We start from the raw sequence: 16,219 nt of genomic DNA, 5'->3' as shown, positions 1-16,219 counted from the left end.
AGTTCAGCTATAGAAACTTGACCTAGAGAGTGAGACCATTTCCAGATTCTCAGTTTAAAAAAACAACAACAATATTTGCTTGGTTTGTTGATCTGATTTCAGTTGAAATTTTTTAAGCTTTGAACAGATGCATTCTCTCAGTCCCTATTTAAGTGTTCTTTGGTTTAGACATGTTGCAGCTGTATTTCACAAACCCAAATCTTGGTGGAAGCTAAGAAATTAGCCCTGCACAGACAGAGGTGGGTGAGATAGGGAATAAACCGAGTGAGGTCAGGTGACCTGAAGACTTAACTCTCTGGGTACCACAACTTGCAGTTCGTCCTCTCCTCCAGTGATGTGGGGACGTATCTGTAAAATCCTCTGCGCCTGTGAAACTAAGTAGTATACTATATTAAAATGTTTAGTACATTGAGAGCATTTTTATATTCCCTCAGTCACTGTAGAAATATATCTCCATGTAGAATGTGCTACAGTAGTATTAATGAGTCATCTCAGTGTCTCGTTTGTTAAAGTGATTTTTTAATTTTTGTTCTTAATGTGGCCATAAGAGTAGGATTAACTATTTAAGTTTGTACCTTTGAAAATAAATGATACATAAGAGTAGGGCTTTACCTCTTTGTTGGCAGGTTTTTCTTGAATAAAAATGCTTGTGTCAAAAATTCAAACTTTTCTTCCGTCCCCTGCCCCTCTTTCAGTTCTAGGTCTCGTTCCAGATCATATTCTCCAGCTCATAACAGAGAGAGAAATCACCCAAGAGTATATCAGAATCGAGATTTCCGAGGTCACAACAGAGGCTATAGAAGGCCCTATTATTTCCGTGGGCGCAACAGAGGCTTTTATCCATGGGGCCAGTATAACCGAGGAGGCTATGGAAACTACCGCTCAAATTGGCAGAATTACCGGCAAGCATACAGTCCTCGTCGGGGCCGTTCCCGATCCCGGTCCCCAAAGAGAAGGTCCCCATCACCAAGGTCCAGGAGCCACTCCAGAAACTCCGATAAGTCTTCCTCTGATAGGTCAAGGCGTTCCTCGTCCTCTCGTTCTTCCTCCAACCACAGCCGAGTTGAATCTTCTAAGCGCAAGTCTGCGAAGGAGAAAAAGTCCTCTTCCAAGGATAGCCGGCCGTCCCAGGCTGCTGGTGATAACCAGGGAGATGAGACCAAGGAGCAGCCATTCTCTGGAGGCACCTCTCAAGACCCAAAAGCATCTGAGAGCTCAAAGCCGTGGCCAGATGCCACCACATACAGTGCTGGTTCTGCATCACGGGCCTCAGGGGTGTCTGAGCTGAGTCCCCGGGAGCGAAGCCCAGCTCTCAAAAGCCCCCTCCAGTCTGTGGTGGTGAGGCGGCGATCACCTCGTCCTAGCCCTGTGCCAAAACCTAGCCCTCCACTTTCCAGCACATCCCAGATGGGCTCAACTCTGCAGAGTGGTGCTGGGTACCAGGGTGGGACTCACCAAGGTCAGTTTGACCATGGCTCAGGGTCCTTGAGCCCATCCAAAAAGAGTCCTGTGGGTAAGAGTCCACCGGCCACTGGCTCAACATATGGCTCATCTCAGAAGGAGGAGGCTGCTGCTCCAGGAGGAGCAGCGTATACAAAGAGGCAAGTACCTCATTTTCCCCTTTCTGTGTTTATCTCACCAGCTGGCAATTTAGTTGTAATGTGATACTTAGAGCTCTGATTAATAGTAATAAGGTAATTCCCATTTCCTAAAGTTTCATTTCGCCAGTTTGAAAGCATCATCCAAGGAAACCTTTAGCTTACCTCTGGTTTTCCTACCTTCCTGAATTTGTATTACAGCACAAATTCTAGATTACTCTGCAATGATGTTTTCACATTTAAAGTTTGCCTTGGATTCTACCAGTGTAAGCCAGAGAACAGTAGAGATTTGTGGGTCAGCTATCAAAAAAATGTGGTCTTTACCAAAATGAATGGCTATTGGCGCTGTTAGACCCTCTAAGATCCACCATCTCCTATGATCGATCTGCACCCGCCCATCATGGTGAAGAGCTGCACCCTCCCACCCTGCAGTTGAGGAGACTGGGCAGAATGGGAAAGTCCAAGGCTTAGTCCAGGAAGAACTTGTTATAAAAGCACAAGGTGGGTGTATGTTCCAGTAGAAGCCAAGCAGGCTGCATGTTAGGAGAGGACATAATAGTGCTTCTGTTTTTCTACCCTGAGGGACACGGTGAGTTGGAGCACGAGTCTTTGTTTTGTGTGGTTGTATGTGTTGGGATGGCAGAAACGTAACGGGGAAGTTGCATTGGGACCACGTTGTCAAGAGGGACCTACGGAGCAGGTGCCCCTCCTGCCCCCAACTCCCCCTTTTTCTCTTACTAACTTTTTCTTTGATGGCCCTGCTGTCCCTTTGGTTCCTTTTTTGGTTCTTTTTTTTTTTTTCCATATTAATGCAACTGTAATTTGATTAGACTTTTTCCATAAATGGTACAGATGAGATGTTCAGAACCTGTACTTCCCAGCCTTCAGTAAGTCTGCTTTAAAATACAGGTTTTGCTGTCAGTCTTATTAGAACACTTGGGCATGAACTCTGCTTTTCCATAAGAATTGAGTGGGATGAATTTTGCCCCCTCCCCCAATTAACATGTATTTTGTTTTTATTTGTGTTCACAGTATATTTCATACTTAGGTCTTCTAGGTGACTTGAAGCAAATTTGAAGTCTCTTTTGAGACTTGTATTTCCAAATGTGAGTTGTATAAAAGCAAAACAGTCCAAGGGTGAACATTCTATCTTAACTTTGCTGAAAGCAGATTTTAAGTGACTTGAGTGAAGGTTGGATAAGACCTTAATTTTTTTTTTCCTAGACCGCTTACAGGTAAGTAGGTTTTTGTTTTTTAGTATCCTAAAAATCGCCTTTGCTATTTTCTTTTTGCTTGTTTTTGTAATATACAACTCCACAGAACATTTATTTATCTTTTAAATGGAAAGTTCATAAACCTGTGAAGAGCAGTTTTTCAGAAATTACCAAAAAAGTAATCAAGACACCTTTGGCAACACTGGAATCCACAAGTTACGTTTGTTAGAGAGTCGAAAACCTAAGACCATATGGTGCTGTTTCATTTTGGATCAGGTTGTTTAAGTCTCTTTTGTGTCTCCCTTGTGTTTTCATAACTAGGTATCTAGATGAACAGAAGACAGAAAATGGAAAAGATAAGGAACAGAAACAAACAAATACTGACAAAGAGAAAATGAAAGAGAAAGGGAGCTTCTCTGATGCGGGATTGGGTGATACAAAAATGAAATCTGATTCATTTGCTCCCAAAACTGATACTGAGAAGCCTTTTCGGGGTAGCCAGTCTCCCAAAAGGTATAAGCTCCGAGATGACTTTGAGAAGAAGATGGCTGACTTCCACAAGGAGGAGATGGATGATCAAGATAAAGACAAGGCTAAAGGAAGGAAGGAATCTGAGTTTGACGATGAACCCAAATTCATGTCGAAAGTCATAGCAGGTGCAAGCAAAAACCAGGAGGAGGAGAAGTCAGGCAAATGGGAGGGCCTGGTGTACGCACCTCCAGGGAAGGAAAAGCAAAGAAAGACGGAGGAGTTGGAGGAGGAATCCTTTTCAGAGAGATCCAAAAAGGAGGAGCGAGGAGGATCCAAGAGAAGCGAAAGTGGGCACAGGGGATTTGTGCCTGAAAAGAATTTCCGAGTGACTGCATACAAAGCAGTCCAGGAGAAGAGCTCTTCACCTCCCCCAAGAAAGACCTCTGAGAGCCGAGAGAAGCTAGGAGCCAAAGGAGACTTTTCCACAGGGAAGTCTTCCTTTTCCATTACTCGAGAGGCCCAAGTCAATGTCCGGATGGACTCTTTTGATGAGGACCTTGCAAGGTGAGATGTAGTCCATCTTGATCCTCAGGGCTTTAGCCTAACCTCTCTCCATAAGGTTGTTCTAGAACAAGGACAAACTCCTCCTGTATTTCTCCCACTGTCTCATTTTCAGTGTGAATACTCTTGTGTCTCCCTGTTTTCGTGGGAGAAGTGTGCATCACAGAGTAATCGCGTGTTTGGGGCAGTGTCGCGAAGTGTCTTTAGTCTGGAGTGGCTGGCTGTCTTGGTGCTGGGTCGCCTCTGCTTCTCTCCTGCACTGCATTCGTCACATCATACACTCTCCCCCCATTCCACTCCTGTCCATCGTCTTCCTAATGTGCTAAGGGTGTCTTTGTCTGTGGAGCCATGCAGGATCCATTTTTTCATTCTTAGCTAAGTCACAATGTGTATTACATCAGGTCTTCATCAAATAATGTCATGGTTTGAAAGTTGGGGCTGGGGTGCGGGGTTTGAGAACTTCAGGAAAGAGTTGTGAGGCCCAGGCTGCTTTTCGCCTGTTGTGAAAGTTGCACAGCCAGTTGGGAGTCTGCTGAGCAGTCTAGCCACATCCCACTCTTGCTGCATTGTGTCGCTTTACTGAGTGGCCCTGTAAGATTCCTTACTATTTGTCATGCGTTAAAATCAGCAGAGACCACCCCGCCACCACCACCACCTCCAGAACAGAATCACTGAGGTTTAATCCTTCATCCTGCGCATTTGTTTCCATTAAACTCTAAGGGGAGAAATGCCGTTTTCCACAGTTACGTGCCTTGAGGTTCTTTGTACTTTGCTAGGAATTTAAAAAGGAACTTTGCAGATAAATTCACTTCTTTCAAAAGTATGCTTACATTTTTAGGACTTAAATGTTCTGACTTTCTATGTATCTTGTTACATTGGGCTACCCTGTGTTTATTTTTCAGACCCAGTGGCTTATTGGCTCAGGAACGAAAGCTTTGTCGGGATCTAGTTCATAGCAACAAAAAGGAGCAGGAATTTCGATCCATTTTCCAGCACATACAGTCAGCTCAGTCTCAGCGGAGCCCCTCAGAGCTGTTTGCCCAGCATATAGTGACCATCGTTCACCATGTTAAAGGTGAGTCCTGACTCCAGCCTGCTCAGGTTCCCTTTCTACATGCTTAGCTTCCTAACAAGCAGAAGGATGAGACATGAGGGAGTCTGTTGGGGACCTTTATCTCATTGATAGGGCCTTTAAACCTAGGGGCTGGTTTGAAGGAAATGTCTCCTAGGGATAAGTTTCCATTTTCTGATCAGAGAGCTGAACATTGTGAAAGTACTAGTGATAACTTGGGATCCTGAGGCTAGGTGAAATCTTTCATGTGAAGATTTAAATTGCTTGAAAAGGGGGGGTATGGAAAGTGGCTTTCCCAGCCCATCTGATTTGTCCTGTCTTAATACGTAGATACCTCTAGCAGCATCTTGTAGAATTTGTCCCACATTATTCTGCCATCTTCTGGGCAAATGGAGGTGGACAGACTGAGAAATGTGATCTAGAAGCTGGGTTTGGGCCAGTTACAGTTTCATCTGAAACTGGAACTTAGGGGGAGTTGGTGCTCTTGATACATAGAATAGTATTTTGTATCTGTGTCCTACCATGGCAATCCAGTGCTTAACACTGGATTGTTTCTGAACCAGCTAATTTTCCTTACTTTTCACAGTATGTTTGTTATATGGATTTGGCCACTTCATTCACATATCTGTGGCTGCAGTTTCATCCATGCAGAGGAGTTTGAATGCTGGGTCTCCCTTTAACAGCCTGACATATTTTTCTTTGATTCCCCACAGAGCATCACTTTGGGTCCTCCGGAATGACATTGCATGAACGCTTTACTAAATATCTAAAGAGAGGAAGTGAACAGGAGGCAGCTAAAAACAAGAAAAGCCCAGAGATTCACAGGTGAGGACCTTGGCCTACACTGGAGGTGATCATAAAAGACTGCTCAAGGAGAATCGCTCAGTTGTGTCTGACTCTTTGTGACCTCATGGACTCTACAGTCCTTGGAATTCTCCAGGCCAGAATACTGGAATGGGTAGCCTTTCCGTTCTCCAGGGGATCTTCCCAACCCAGGGATAGAACCGGGGTCTCCAGCATTGCAGGTGGATTCCTTACCAACTGAGCTATGAGGGAAGCCCAAAAGACTGCTCACCAGAGAATAAACTTGTCTTGTTTTTGCCACTTGTTAGGTATAATAGCAGAATTTAAGGTAACACTCTCCATAGTCTAGGATAGTAGTAATTTGTAGTGGAAAGGGCGTGCTTTGATTACCATGTTTCTCCTTTTGGGCCTGAGCAAAACAGCCCTTTTTGCTTTAAAAGAACCCTTGTGTTCTTGAGAGTTGCAGGAGCAGTTTGCAAATGATAACCCAAGGTCACGGTGAGCTTTCTTTACATAAAGTAAATGTTTCTTTAAGCATCCTATGTATTTCATGTATTGGTTCTTCCTTTGGGATAATCTGCAGCAAGTGGGGGATGAAGATAGAAGAACTTACAGAATGTCGAAGGGTTTAAAAAGCCCAGAAGTTTAAACATCTGGTTGTGGGAATTTATTCAGCAAATAGGGACTTTGTCTAGAAATGTAGTTGGCTTTAAACTCTGATTGAACCTTTGCAGTAGGTAAGAGGACCATGTTTGTGATGGTCTTGGATTTAGGGTCTTTGGGGATGTGTGTCACGCCAGGCACTTCTTTCTCACTTAGCCTTTATCATATTGGTGAATAACAGACCATTATATTTCAGTTCCCAAGGTGAAAACTGCTTTTTGAAGTTAGCAGGGCATAGATAGTCTCGATGTGAATTTAAGATTATAAGTAAGGCTATAGGTGAGTCTGTTTTCTTGACCGTACAGTACTGGGTGGAATATGAAGTTCCTTCTGTTTCGGTTTGGAAAGTTGGGAGAGAGAAAGTGTGCGTGTGTACATGGGCGTGTGTGCCTGTGCATACATACCTATGGGAGAGTGTAAATACATAAACAAGGTAAGTATAATAAAAAGGAATGTCTGTGTTTCTGCTACTTCACTTATGAACTAAAATGCTATATTCACACTATGGAATGTTGAACAACTTTTGTGTTTATAATTTTAGGAGGATAGACATTTCCCCCAGTACATTCAGAAAACATGGTTTGGCTCATGACGAAATGAAAAGTCCCCGGGAACCTGGCTACAAGGTGAACTGTTGCTTTGATCAGTAATTCCAACAAAATGAGTGCGTTGGGCATGAACTTGTCAGAAATGTGTTTGTTTAAATTACTCTCTACTTAAGTTTGTGTTTTTCTTTTAAGGATGGGCATAATTCTAAAAATGAACTACAAAGGGTTAATTTTTATTAAATGTATCAACAACCTTTGTGAAGTGGTTAGAATATGGTAAATGACCCCAAAGTCTATTGAGGTGAGCTTGAGAAAAAAAAGAGAGGAGTTTTGGAACAAGTGCCCATGATGAGAGAAGAAACTTTTTGTGATATTTTTCTGCTTGTAAGTATTATCAAATCAACTATATACATGCGCTATTTCCAACCATGATTTCAAAAAGACATGCATGTCAGAGGAGAGTGAAATTTTCATATCTTAACTGAATAGACTGTTTTAAGCAGCTAGTCCAGATTTTTTTCCTAACATTGTGCCATATCTATCATCTGTTGGTTACTGTTACTTTAAAGCTAAACATTGCTTTGATAGCCCAGCTACATGTGTAATGATGTGCACGTAAACACTGTTATTAAGAGATTAAAGCTTGTGTGCAGTCTGTTACTAGAAGTACTAGATTTGGGTTCTTAAAAATCTTAGTATTTATTGACCATCAGTTCCCACATAGGGACCCTATAGAGATTAGATTGAAATTTAATTCCTATGCAGATGACTCTTCCAATGTTGCTGAAACTGTTTCTAAAAATAGTAATTTTCAAGTTTTCCAAATAGGTTTGTCTTGTTGGTTGAATGTGATGAGAGGCACTCCTGCACAGTCTGTCTTCTCTCCCATTCCCCCTTTCCTCCAAGTACCCACCAGCTTGGCACTAACCATGTGAAACACAGGGTTTTGAAACATCAGGAGAGATGTCATCCTCTCTGCCCCACAAAGCCTATTCATTAGAGACGCTCTGTGCACTAAGGGAACTGCAGCTGTACTGCTCTCTTTTTTGGTCTTTGGAGGGTACAGAGGCCCCATTTCCTCCTCAAAAGAAAAGCATGCAATAAAATAAACCAAGTCACCACCTACCATTCTTGTTAATTAAAACTTCATTATTTCAACAAAAAGCTTAGTTGTGTAAGTGAATGTTAATACAGAGTGAACTGCTCATCCCTTCCTCTTTTTAGAGAGGTTTGTTGTTGGTTGTTTGTGTTTTGGTCGCACCACACAGCTTGTGTGGTCTTAGTTCCCTGAGCAGGGCTTGACCCACACCACCTGCAGTGAAAGCCCAGTCTTAACCACTGGTCTGCCAGAGAAGTCCCTAGGGGGGTTTTGCTTCCACGAGACAAGTCTTAGTGTATAATATGCCTGAAAACACCTTGCTCCTCTGCTTTCACTGAGTTTCTCAAGAGCTGTTGAAAGCCCTTTGCCTAGGGTAGGAGGCCGCTGTTGTTGCTGGGCTCACTCTATCTGTGCACCACATACTGTGATAGGTTACACTTGTAGAAAGTTAGTGAGAAAATGTTTCCTCATTTTTCTTTTCAAAATAAACTTTGACTTGGTATTGTCAACTTTATGAATTCTTTATTATGGTTTTCGATATACCTTCTCTAGAGAAATCTGTTGATATAAATAACATTTTGGAAGGCTTGAACTCAGTACTGAGAGGTAATTCCAAATATAGGATAGGTCCAGGGTAGCTGCCACAGTGTAGGTAGGGGAATGATGACAGCATTTCCACTCCTACTGGTGACTAAGCCTAAGCCAGCCTAACCAAACACCTTCTAGAGTTAATTTAGGCCTTCTCAGCTTTTCAGCTAACCAAAGTCATTGCTGAACCACAGAGGGAAATAGTGAAGCAAGGGCTGTGTGTGTGTTTGTGTGTGTGTGTGTGTGTGTGTGTACGTAGCATACACAGAAGGTTATCATCATCATTCTAGAGAATTGGTTTGGGCTCTCTAGGGATCCTTATGAAGTGACTTGGTGGAACATCCTGTATCCCTCCCGAGTTGGGCGAGATGCCTCACATTCCCAGTGCTTCCTCTGTACCACTCCATTGGAATAGAAACCACAGTTTGTGGGGTGATTGAGTTTGTAGTCCTGAATCCCAAAAACCTTAATTTTGATTTCTCTTGGCAGGCTGAGGGAAAATACAAAGATGATCCTGTTGATCTCCGCCTTGATATTGAACGTCGTAAAAAACATAAAGAGAGAGATCTTAAACGAGGTAAATCAAGAGAATCAGTGGATTCCCGAGACTCAAGCCACTCAAGGGAGCGATCAGCTGAGAAAACAGAGAAAACTCATAAAGGATCAAAGAAGCAGAAGTACGTAAACCCTTGTCTGTTGCCTCATTCAGCCTCCTGAGTGGACTCCTTTGTCTGCCCCTCATCAGGCTCTACGGCAGACCCTGCACACTGGAGAACAATTAGGAACGATTTTGCGTAGTTTCTTTTAACTGTCAATTAAGTTCCCTAGATTAAAAATAGAACTTTTGAATGAAGGTGGACATAATCCTTGTCCAAAGGAGGCCTCCTGGGAGACAGGCAGTTGATTCGGCTATAGGGACAGTGTGGAGAATCATGGAAATTTCTTTTGCTTTTGTTTTGGACATGTTCTTTGACATGTCCTTTCTCATCACAAATCATCTTGCGAAGGTTAGGTTTTAAAATATTTTGTTTTTAAAACATTTTATGTTTTAACATGGCTCAAAGTTGTTTTCAAGTAAAAACTGTTTGGCCAGAGAAACAGGGCAGAACTAGATAGGACAAGCTTGTTGATCTTAAATGCCTTTTAAACTAGTTTCACAGGCACTTCCAAGAGACGTGTTCTAAATATTCTTTAAACAAAGGTAGCATTGTTGAACTTCATAAGGCAGCATTTATGCCAAGGTCTTGTCTCTATTTACATTTTTGAACGTTTCATGACTTTTCAGTCATGCGCATTAAAGGTTGCAGAATTGAAACCCCACGCCTTCCTGTGGGAAGCAGCACTACTTTGTGTTCCTGAACTTTAGCTGGCAAGCACTTTTATATCCATTTTTTGATAACAATCCTTCAAAATAAGCAAGACAGTAGACTATCCCTTTTGCCTGTTTGAAAGATAGAGAAGTAAGCTCATATCTTCTGTTTTACTTTGTCTGCCCTTCCGCTCAGTTAACATATGCATTATGAGCCCTAACAGCTTTCAGGGCTATCCACAGATAGAGGATCTGATCATCCTCAACAGGAAATGGAAGCTGGGGTATAGTAAGGGAGTAGGACCCTTCAAGCCTTTTAGGCCTGGACTTGGATTACTGATTCTGATTTGTTTCCCTGGGACATATGCCGCCGCCTCTGACTTGCTGTGTAACCTTCATCAAGTCTCTTGCAACTCTAGTATTTTGTGATTGGGGCAAGAAGAAAAATGGTAATTCTGCCACTGTTTTTCACTGTATGCAAAAACTCTTTCTCATATGATTGAAGAATTGCATACCAGGATCACATAACTAATAAAAGGCAGTGTTGGGACTCAAATCAGGATTTTTGGAGTCTTATTTCTGAAAATCTCTTGAAATAGTGCTGATTTCTAGGAGTCAAACATTTGAGTTAAAAGAATAACTTAGAGCCAGTAGGATTCAAATATTTGTCTTTGATCTTCTCAAATGTTTGGGGGTTGGGGTAGCTGTGGGGATGGGGGGTTGGCAAGGTGCTTTTCATAATGGAGGAGGGTAATGATAGGTTACTAACACTTGGCTGGCTTCTCCCTGTAAGTCCTGTACTCCTGGGAGCAGGCTGTTCTGCCACCTTAGAGGTGGCTGGTACCCTCCTCCACTACCACATGGCGGGACTGGCCCCAACCTCGAGTACGTATACAGTGACTCACTGTATTACTCTGTCTAATTTGCCCCTGCTCTGTAATTTCCTCCAGATGAAGGGACGTATGGGAAATAACTGGGAAGAGTTCTGCCAGATCCTAGGCTTAATGACCTAAACCTGTTTGAGCGCAGTGGAAAGTGGGAAGGGTTTGTGGAGTATTGGTATAATTAGTGCTAGGTTTGAGTCCAAATCTACCTAGTTCTGTCACCTGTACCTCCTGTCTCTAAGATGGGGAAAATAGTACTGAAGTCATAATTGCCATTTACTATATGCGTGCTGTGTCAGTGTAGAGTGTTTAAGCACATTGTTTTTTCGATCTTTAGAACAGCCTCCCAAGACAGGTCATAGTCTTGCATGAGAAATAAAGCTAACATAAAGTTGAGACAGATGGTAATGTAAAGGCTCGCCTAGCACCAGACCCTCTCTGGCTCTCATGACAGTGTGTATCTCTTGTTGTCTTTCCAGTTCATGTACTTGTATTAGACTGAGCTTCCAGAGGCCATGCATGGACTGTGTTTTGTCTCTCCTCCTGTATGTGTGTGTCCCATGTTTATCACAGGCTCAGACATAGATATGTCAGTGAACATGGCTGCGAGAATTGGGAGGAAGCTCCCCAGTTCCCTGGGTGGGTGTGTTGAGGGTGAGTTGGTTTTCGGGCTGTCTTCAGTGTTCTCATCACAGACACTCTTGATTGCCCTGTGCTCCTTACTCATGAGCCCGCAGACAAGGACTGTACCCAGAGGCCGCTTGTGTGTCCACAGGAAGCATCGGAGAGCGCGAGACCGGTCCAGGTCATCGTCATCCTCCTCCCAGTCGTCCCACTCCTACAAAGCAGAGGAGTACACGGAAGAGCCCGAGGAGAGGGAGGAGAGCACCACGGGCTTCGACAAGTCAAGGCTGGGGACCAAAGACTTCGTGGGCCCAAGTGAGAGAGGAGGCAGAGCTCGCGGGACCTTTGTAAGACTCTGCCCCCGCCCTTTCTTTAAGTCCTTTCTCCTGCTAATTCTAATTATGTGCTTATCAGAACATTTATTTTGTTGTCCTTGATACCGGTGATTAGGTCAGTAGACCCTAGAATCTGTGGTTTCCCATTCCCCAGGCTTTCCATTTTTAATTTTTTTTCCCCCTGTTCATAATCACTTACCCAGAAAGCCTCTTAGGGCTTCTGGTCTGAAATTCCTCACTTGTTTTAACTCCTGCTGTATGTAGGAAGGCCCTTACGGCATTGTCCCCTGTCTGGGCTATAGACTTGAGATAAACAGAAAGGGCTAGGTAAAAACCAGTTAACCAGAATTTTGACTGGAGGACAGCAGAAAAGTATGAATAGAAGGCAAAGAGTTGTTTTTCTCCATTCCTTACATGGACCCTTTGTTCCTCCCCCGTTTATTGCCATAGCAGTTTCGAGCCAGAGGAAGAGGCTGGGGCAGAGGCAACTATTCTGGTAACAACAACAACAGCAGCAACAACGATTTTCAGAAGAGAAGCCGGGAGGAGGAATGGGACCCCGAGTACACACCCAAAAGCAAGAAGTACTACTTGGTATGTGTTGGGATAACCAGGAAGGGCGAAGGGCCTTTGACCTACACAGTAGCTGATAGTGAGGTTTTGATTGGTTTTTCCAGAACTGTGTGCAGGTATGGCACTGGTTATGTGTGTACTTGTGGGCTGGTAGAGTTCTGGCAAGATGACTGTTCTCTAGAGAGGCAGTCCTGACCTTGAAAGTGTTATCTAAGATGTTTATGGATTCCAGGATAAGCAGGAAAGGTTGCTCTTGCCTTTTTGTCTGTGAAATCGTTTTACTGCTCACCCACCCTAAGCTTCCCTTCAGCCTTTACAAGGGATGGAACTATCACCTTCCCCAGAGGCGGCAGTTCCACCTTGTCATGCCCCTGGACAATATGGATAGGAAAGACAGTTCTCTTTGTGAGGGAGGGCACCTGTCTCCAGAATGAAACACCACTGGAGCTGGGCTCTTACAGGCTGAATTACTTGGCCAGTGAGAGAGCTCTATTGCCTTGCTGTGTTAACAGCAGGCTCAGGTCCAAGCAGATGTGACTGAGTGTTGTAATAACCAAGGTAATCTTGCTGCTGAGTCTGATTACCCATGAGGATTGGCCTGGAAATAGGAAGCTGGGAAGCAGGTTGCTGTGTAAATCACTGTGCATAGCCAGCTTCGCTTTTCTGGGGCTTCTAGAAGCTACTCTGATATTCCGAGAGGACTCTTGAACGTATATCTAGGAAAATGTTGGCTGGACTGGGCCCAGGATAGGTACCGGAGTCGGGCTGTTTAGGGGAAGGATAAAAGGCCGTACCCTATCTGTCCCTGAAGAAGCGTTGCCAACCAGATTCATTTAGGCTAGTGAAAAAGCAGCTGGCCCTTTAGCTGAACTAACCCCTCAGGAGCCTCAGGTACTACTTGTGTGGGTGGAGGGTTCAGACTCTTTGAAGTCATGGGGCTGATGAGGTAACAGTGACTTTTCAAAATCCTTTCTCATTCATTCTTTCATTGGTTCCCTCCTTTCTCATGAGATCATCAGAACAGGGATTGAGTTAAAGGTTTTGTTTTTTTTTTTCTACTCTGCCACACTGCCTTCTTGCATAAAACTGAGAAAGGAGGAAAGATATGAGACAGGAGGCTGGGTTCTGGCTCTGCCTTTGCCAGTACTGGTCTGAGACCATGAGCCATTTGCCCTTGGTCTCACTGCCTGTTCTTGGCTGAGGGGAGGCTTGGGAGAGCTGGATAAGACTCCCAGCTGTGTGTATGTTCTGTGTTGCTTCCTGTCTTAGCTTACAGACAACTCAGATCAGAAAGAGTTGCATGTTTGGGGGTGACTGGCTTATACCTGCCCCCCCTCCTCCTTGAGAGAGTGTGTTCTAAATAATATGGAGTTACTTAAAGTTCCCCTGGCTGTTTTCTCATCTGCATAGTGGAGGGTTGACAATGATAGGGTAGGGTAAATGTGAGGATTAAATGAGATAATGTAAGAAAAGGTCTTTGAAGATTTTATCATCATCATCATTACAGTGCCTAAACGACTGCCTTAGAATTCAAGGAACCGAACTGAATATTCTCTTAGATCTGAATCAGTAGCATTTTTCAAGTGGGGACAGGGAGGAGGACAGGACATAGGTTCGTTTGGGAAAGTCACATTTGGGTGGGTGCAGAGGAGAGGCTGCTCTTGTTTACTCTGGCATTGATGACAGTTTTCCTTTTCTTTTAAGCATGATGACCGTGAAGGCGAAGGCAGTGAGAAGTGGGTGAGCCGGGGTCGGGGCCGAGGAGCCTTCCCTCGAGGTCGAGGCCGGTTCATGTTCCGGAAATCCAGCACCAGCCCCAAGTGGGCCCACGACAAGTTCAGTGGGGAGGAAGGGGAGATTGAAGATGATGAGAGTGGGACAGAGAACCGAGAAGAGAAGGACAATTTACAGCCGACAACTGAGTAGCGGCCACTCTTGCTGGGAGCCCCTGCCCGAGGGAGAGAGGCGCCGGGAGACGGCTGGTGAGGAACTAAACAGAGGAGCCTCGAGAAGATTCTGAAAATCCCACCCCTACCCCCCACCAGCCATGCAAAATATCCTACAACTGCCGAAGAGCATCCTGGCGTCCCACCAGACAGAGGCAGCTGGCCTGGGGTCAGGCCCAGCTCTTGAGCAGAACACACCATGTTGGGCTTTAGCTACGTGTTTCTTGTTTATTGTTGGTGTGTGGGGTGGGGGCTGGGGTAGGGAGGGCAGAGCGATAACTTGGATTTTGGTTTGTTCCCTGTTAGAAACCAACAGTTTTATTCTTTATTTCATTTCATTTGGAGCTGAGGACTAATTTGATTTTCAGTCTCTTTATCCTTATTTTAAAAGCCCCCTTTTTTTATTTTTTAGGCATATATAGTAACATTAGCAGAAAGATTTTAATTTGGGCAACTTTGATTCTTAAAAGAAAACAAAGCATGTGAATAAATATTGATGTGTTCACCTCAGTTTGGGACCAAACTGCGTGGGTCTTTGTAAAACTTGGTTTTGTATGTCGAGGAGGAGTTCAAGGCCTTTCTGACCACCTTGTGTTCCCCTTTTCTGCGCAGCCATGTATCATGTGGTGTTGCTCCTAACCACACCCCATGTGCGCACCTCCCCTCCCCCCAGTATTTTCTGATTTCTTGTGGGCTGGGCTTCCCCTTCTCCACCAGCAGCTCCAGTATCCCAAACTTTCTAGTCCTGCTGATCCTCTCAGCAACAGGGGTGGAAACTGGATGGCAGTTTCTGGTCTGTTTTCTAAGAAACTTCTGACTTCTATTATCTTTACAAATATAAGATGAGAAAATAATTTTTTCAATATTTTTTATTAATCTTTTTATAAAATGAAAAGAAACTCCTATGATCGATTAAGGAAGGTGGTTATGGCTGGGTGGTTTGTGGGGGTTTTTTGTTTTGTGTTTTTTTATTTTTCCTTTTTTTTTTTTTTTAACCTTAAGCTTTAAGTTGAAACATTCTCCGATGTTTGGGGGGAAAACATCCTCTTAAAATTGGCCCTTGTGCTTGCCTTCTGGGGAGGCGGTCCTGAGCAGGTGAATCATACGGCATTTATGCATATGTTATATGCGGACTGCACCCACCTCTTCCCCCCAACCTTTGCCTCCTGGGTTGTTACGCTACTTTCCCCTTACTTTGCTACATTTCTATAATTAAGTTGGTTTTACTTGAATGATTCATGTTTGGGGGGGGGAATGAAAATACCCTTAAAATTTGTTTCAACTCCTCCTGCAAATAAAAAAATAAATGAAGTGGCAGATGTAAATGGCTCTGGTCATTGTCACCCTGAGTGGGTGTGGGTGGGTGTGGTGGGGGCAGGTGGTTGATGTCCCCCATAGCAGCTTCAGGGAACCAGAAAGATGAAATGTCTGCAGGGCTGGGCCCAGACTTTTGCAGTCCCATCCCCTCCAGCTGCACACAAGATTGTTCTGGGAGGAGCCTCAGCCAATCTGTGTTGGGTAATAACTCCTCATTCCCATTCCAGTGATTTTGCTTCATATCCTGTTCGTTAGACACCCTAGGAGAACCAGATTTTTCCACTCTGGTGTCATTGTAAGCAAGGACTTCGGCTTCCAAAGCAGTGGGGCAGGGGTCAAGGGGTGTGGATGACAGGCTTGGCCTTACGTGTGTTTACCACTAAGCAGGAAGATGATCTGAAAGTTAGCCCGGCCCACCTGAGACTGGCACTAACCTTTGCCAGCTCTGGCCTTGGCTATAGGAAACCACGAGCCTTCCTGTCTTCCCCTGAGGAGAATCCCGTGGTGTTTCCTGAAACCAAGCTAGGCCCCATTGGCCTGAAGAAAGGGTTTTTAAGCTCTTCCTCTCCCCTTGAAGGGACTACAGAGAGAATACACCTCCCAGGGAAAGCAG

At 44.2% G+C, this 16,219-nt stretch overlaps 1 protein-coding gene across 4 annotated transcripts in view; it reads left to right on the top strand.

Moving 5' to 3' along the window:
- The window catches only part of THRAP3 (thyroid hormone receptor associated protein 3), a 68,999-nt gene extending 53,389 nt beyond the window's left edge, over positions 1 to 15,610 (top strand). For 3 of the 4 annotated variants that reach the window (XM_040231607.1, XM_040231604.1, XM_040231606.1), the window contains exons 3-11: positions 696 to 1,601; positions 3,134 to 3,847; positions 4,747 to 4,919; positions 5,630 to 5,741; positions 6,925 to 7,009; positions 9,108 to 9,295; positions 11,587 to 11,782; positions 12,221 to 12,364; positions 14,048 to 15,610. In XM_040231607.1, the coding sequence (XP_040087541.1) occupies positions 696 to 1,601; positions 3,134 to 3,847; positions 4,747 to 4,919; positions 5,630 to 5,741; positions 6,925 to 7,009; positions 9,108 to 9,295; positions 11,587 to 11,782; positions 12,221 to 12,364; positions 14,048 to 14,269 (2,740 nt within the window). In that variant the 3' untranslated portion in view covers positions 14,270 to 15,610. The remainder of the gene's footprint in view (positions 1 to 695; positions 1,602 to 3,133; positions 3,848 to 4,746; positions 4,920 to 5,629; positions 5,742 to 6,924; positions 7,010 to 9,107; positions 9,296 to 11,586; positions 11,783 to 12,220; positions 12,365 to 14,047) is intronic. The other variant, XM_040231608.1, reaches the window with a different exon arrangement.
- The last annotated feature ends 609 nt before the right edge of the window (positions 15,611 to 16,219 follow it).

The sequence above is a fragment of the Oryx dammah genome, unplaced genomic scaffold (genome assembly GCF_014754425.2).
Source record: "Oryx dammah isolate SB20612 unplaced genomic scaffold, SCBI_Odam_1.1 HiC_scaffold_28, whole genome shotgun sequence".
NCBI lineage: Eukaryota > Metazoa > Chordata > Mammalia > Artiodactyla > Bovidae > Oryx > Oryx dammah.
The sequence above is the reverse complement of the archived record's forward strand: the minus strand, read 5'-3'. Positions and strand labels throughout refer to the sequence as shown.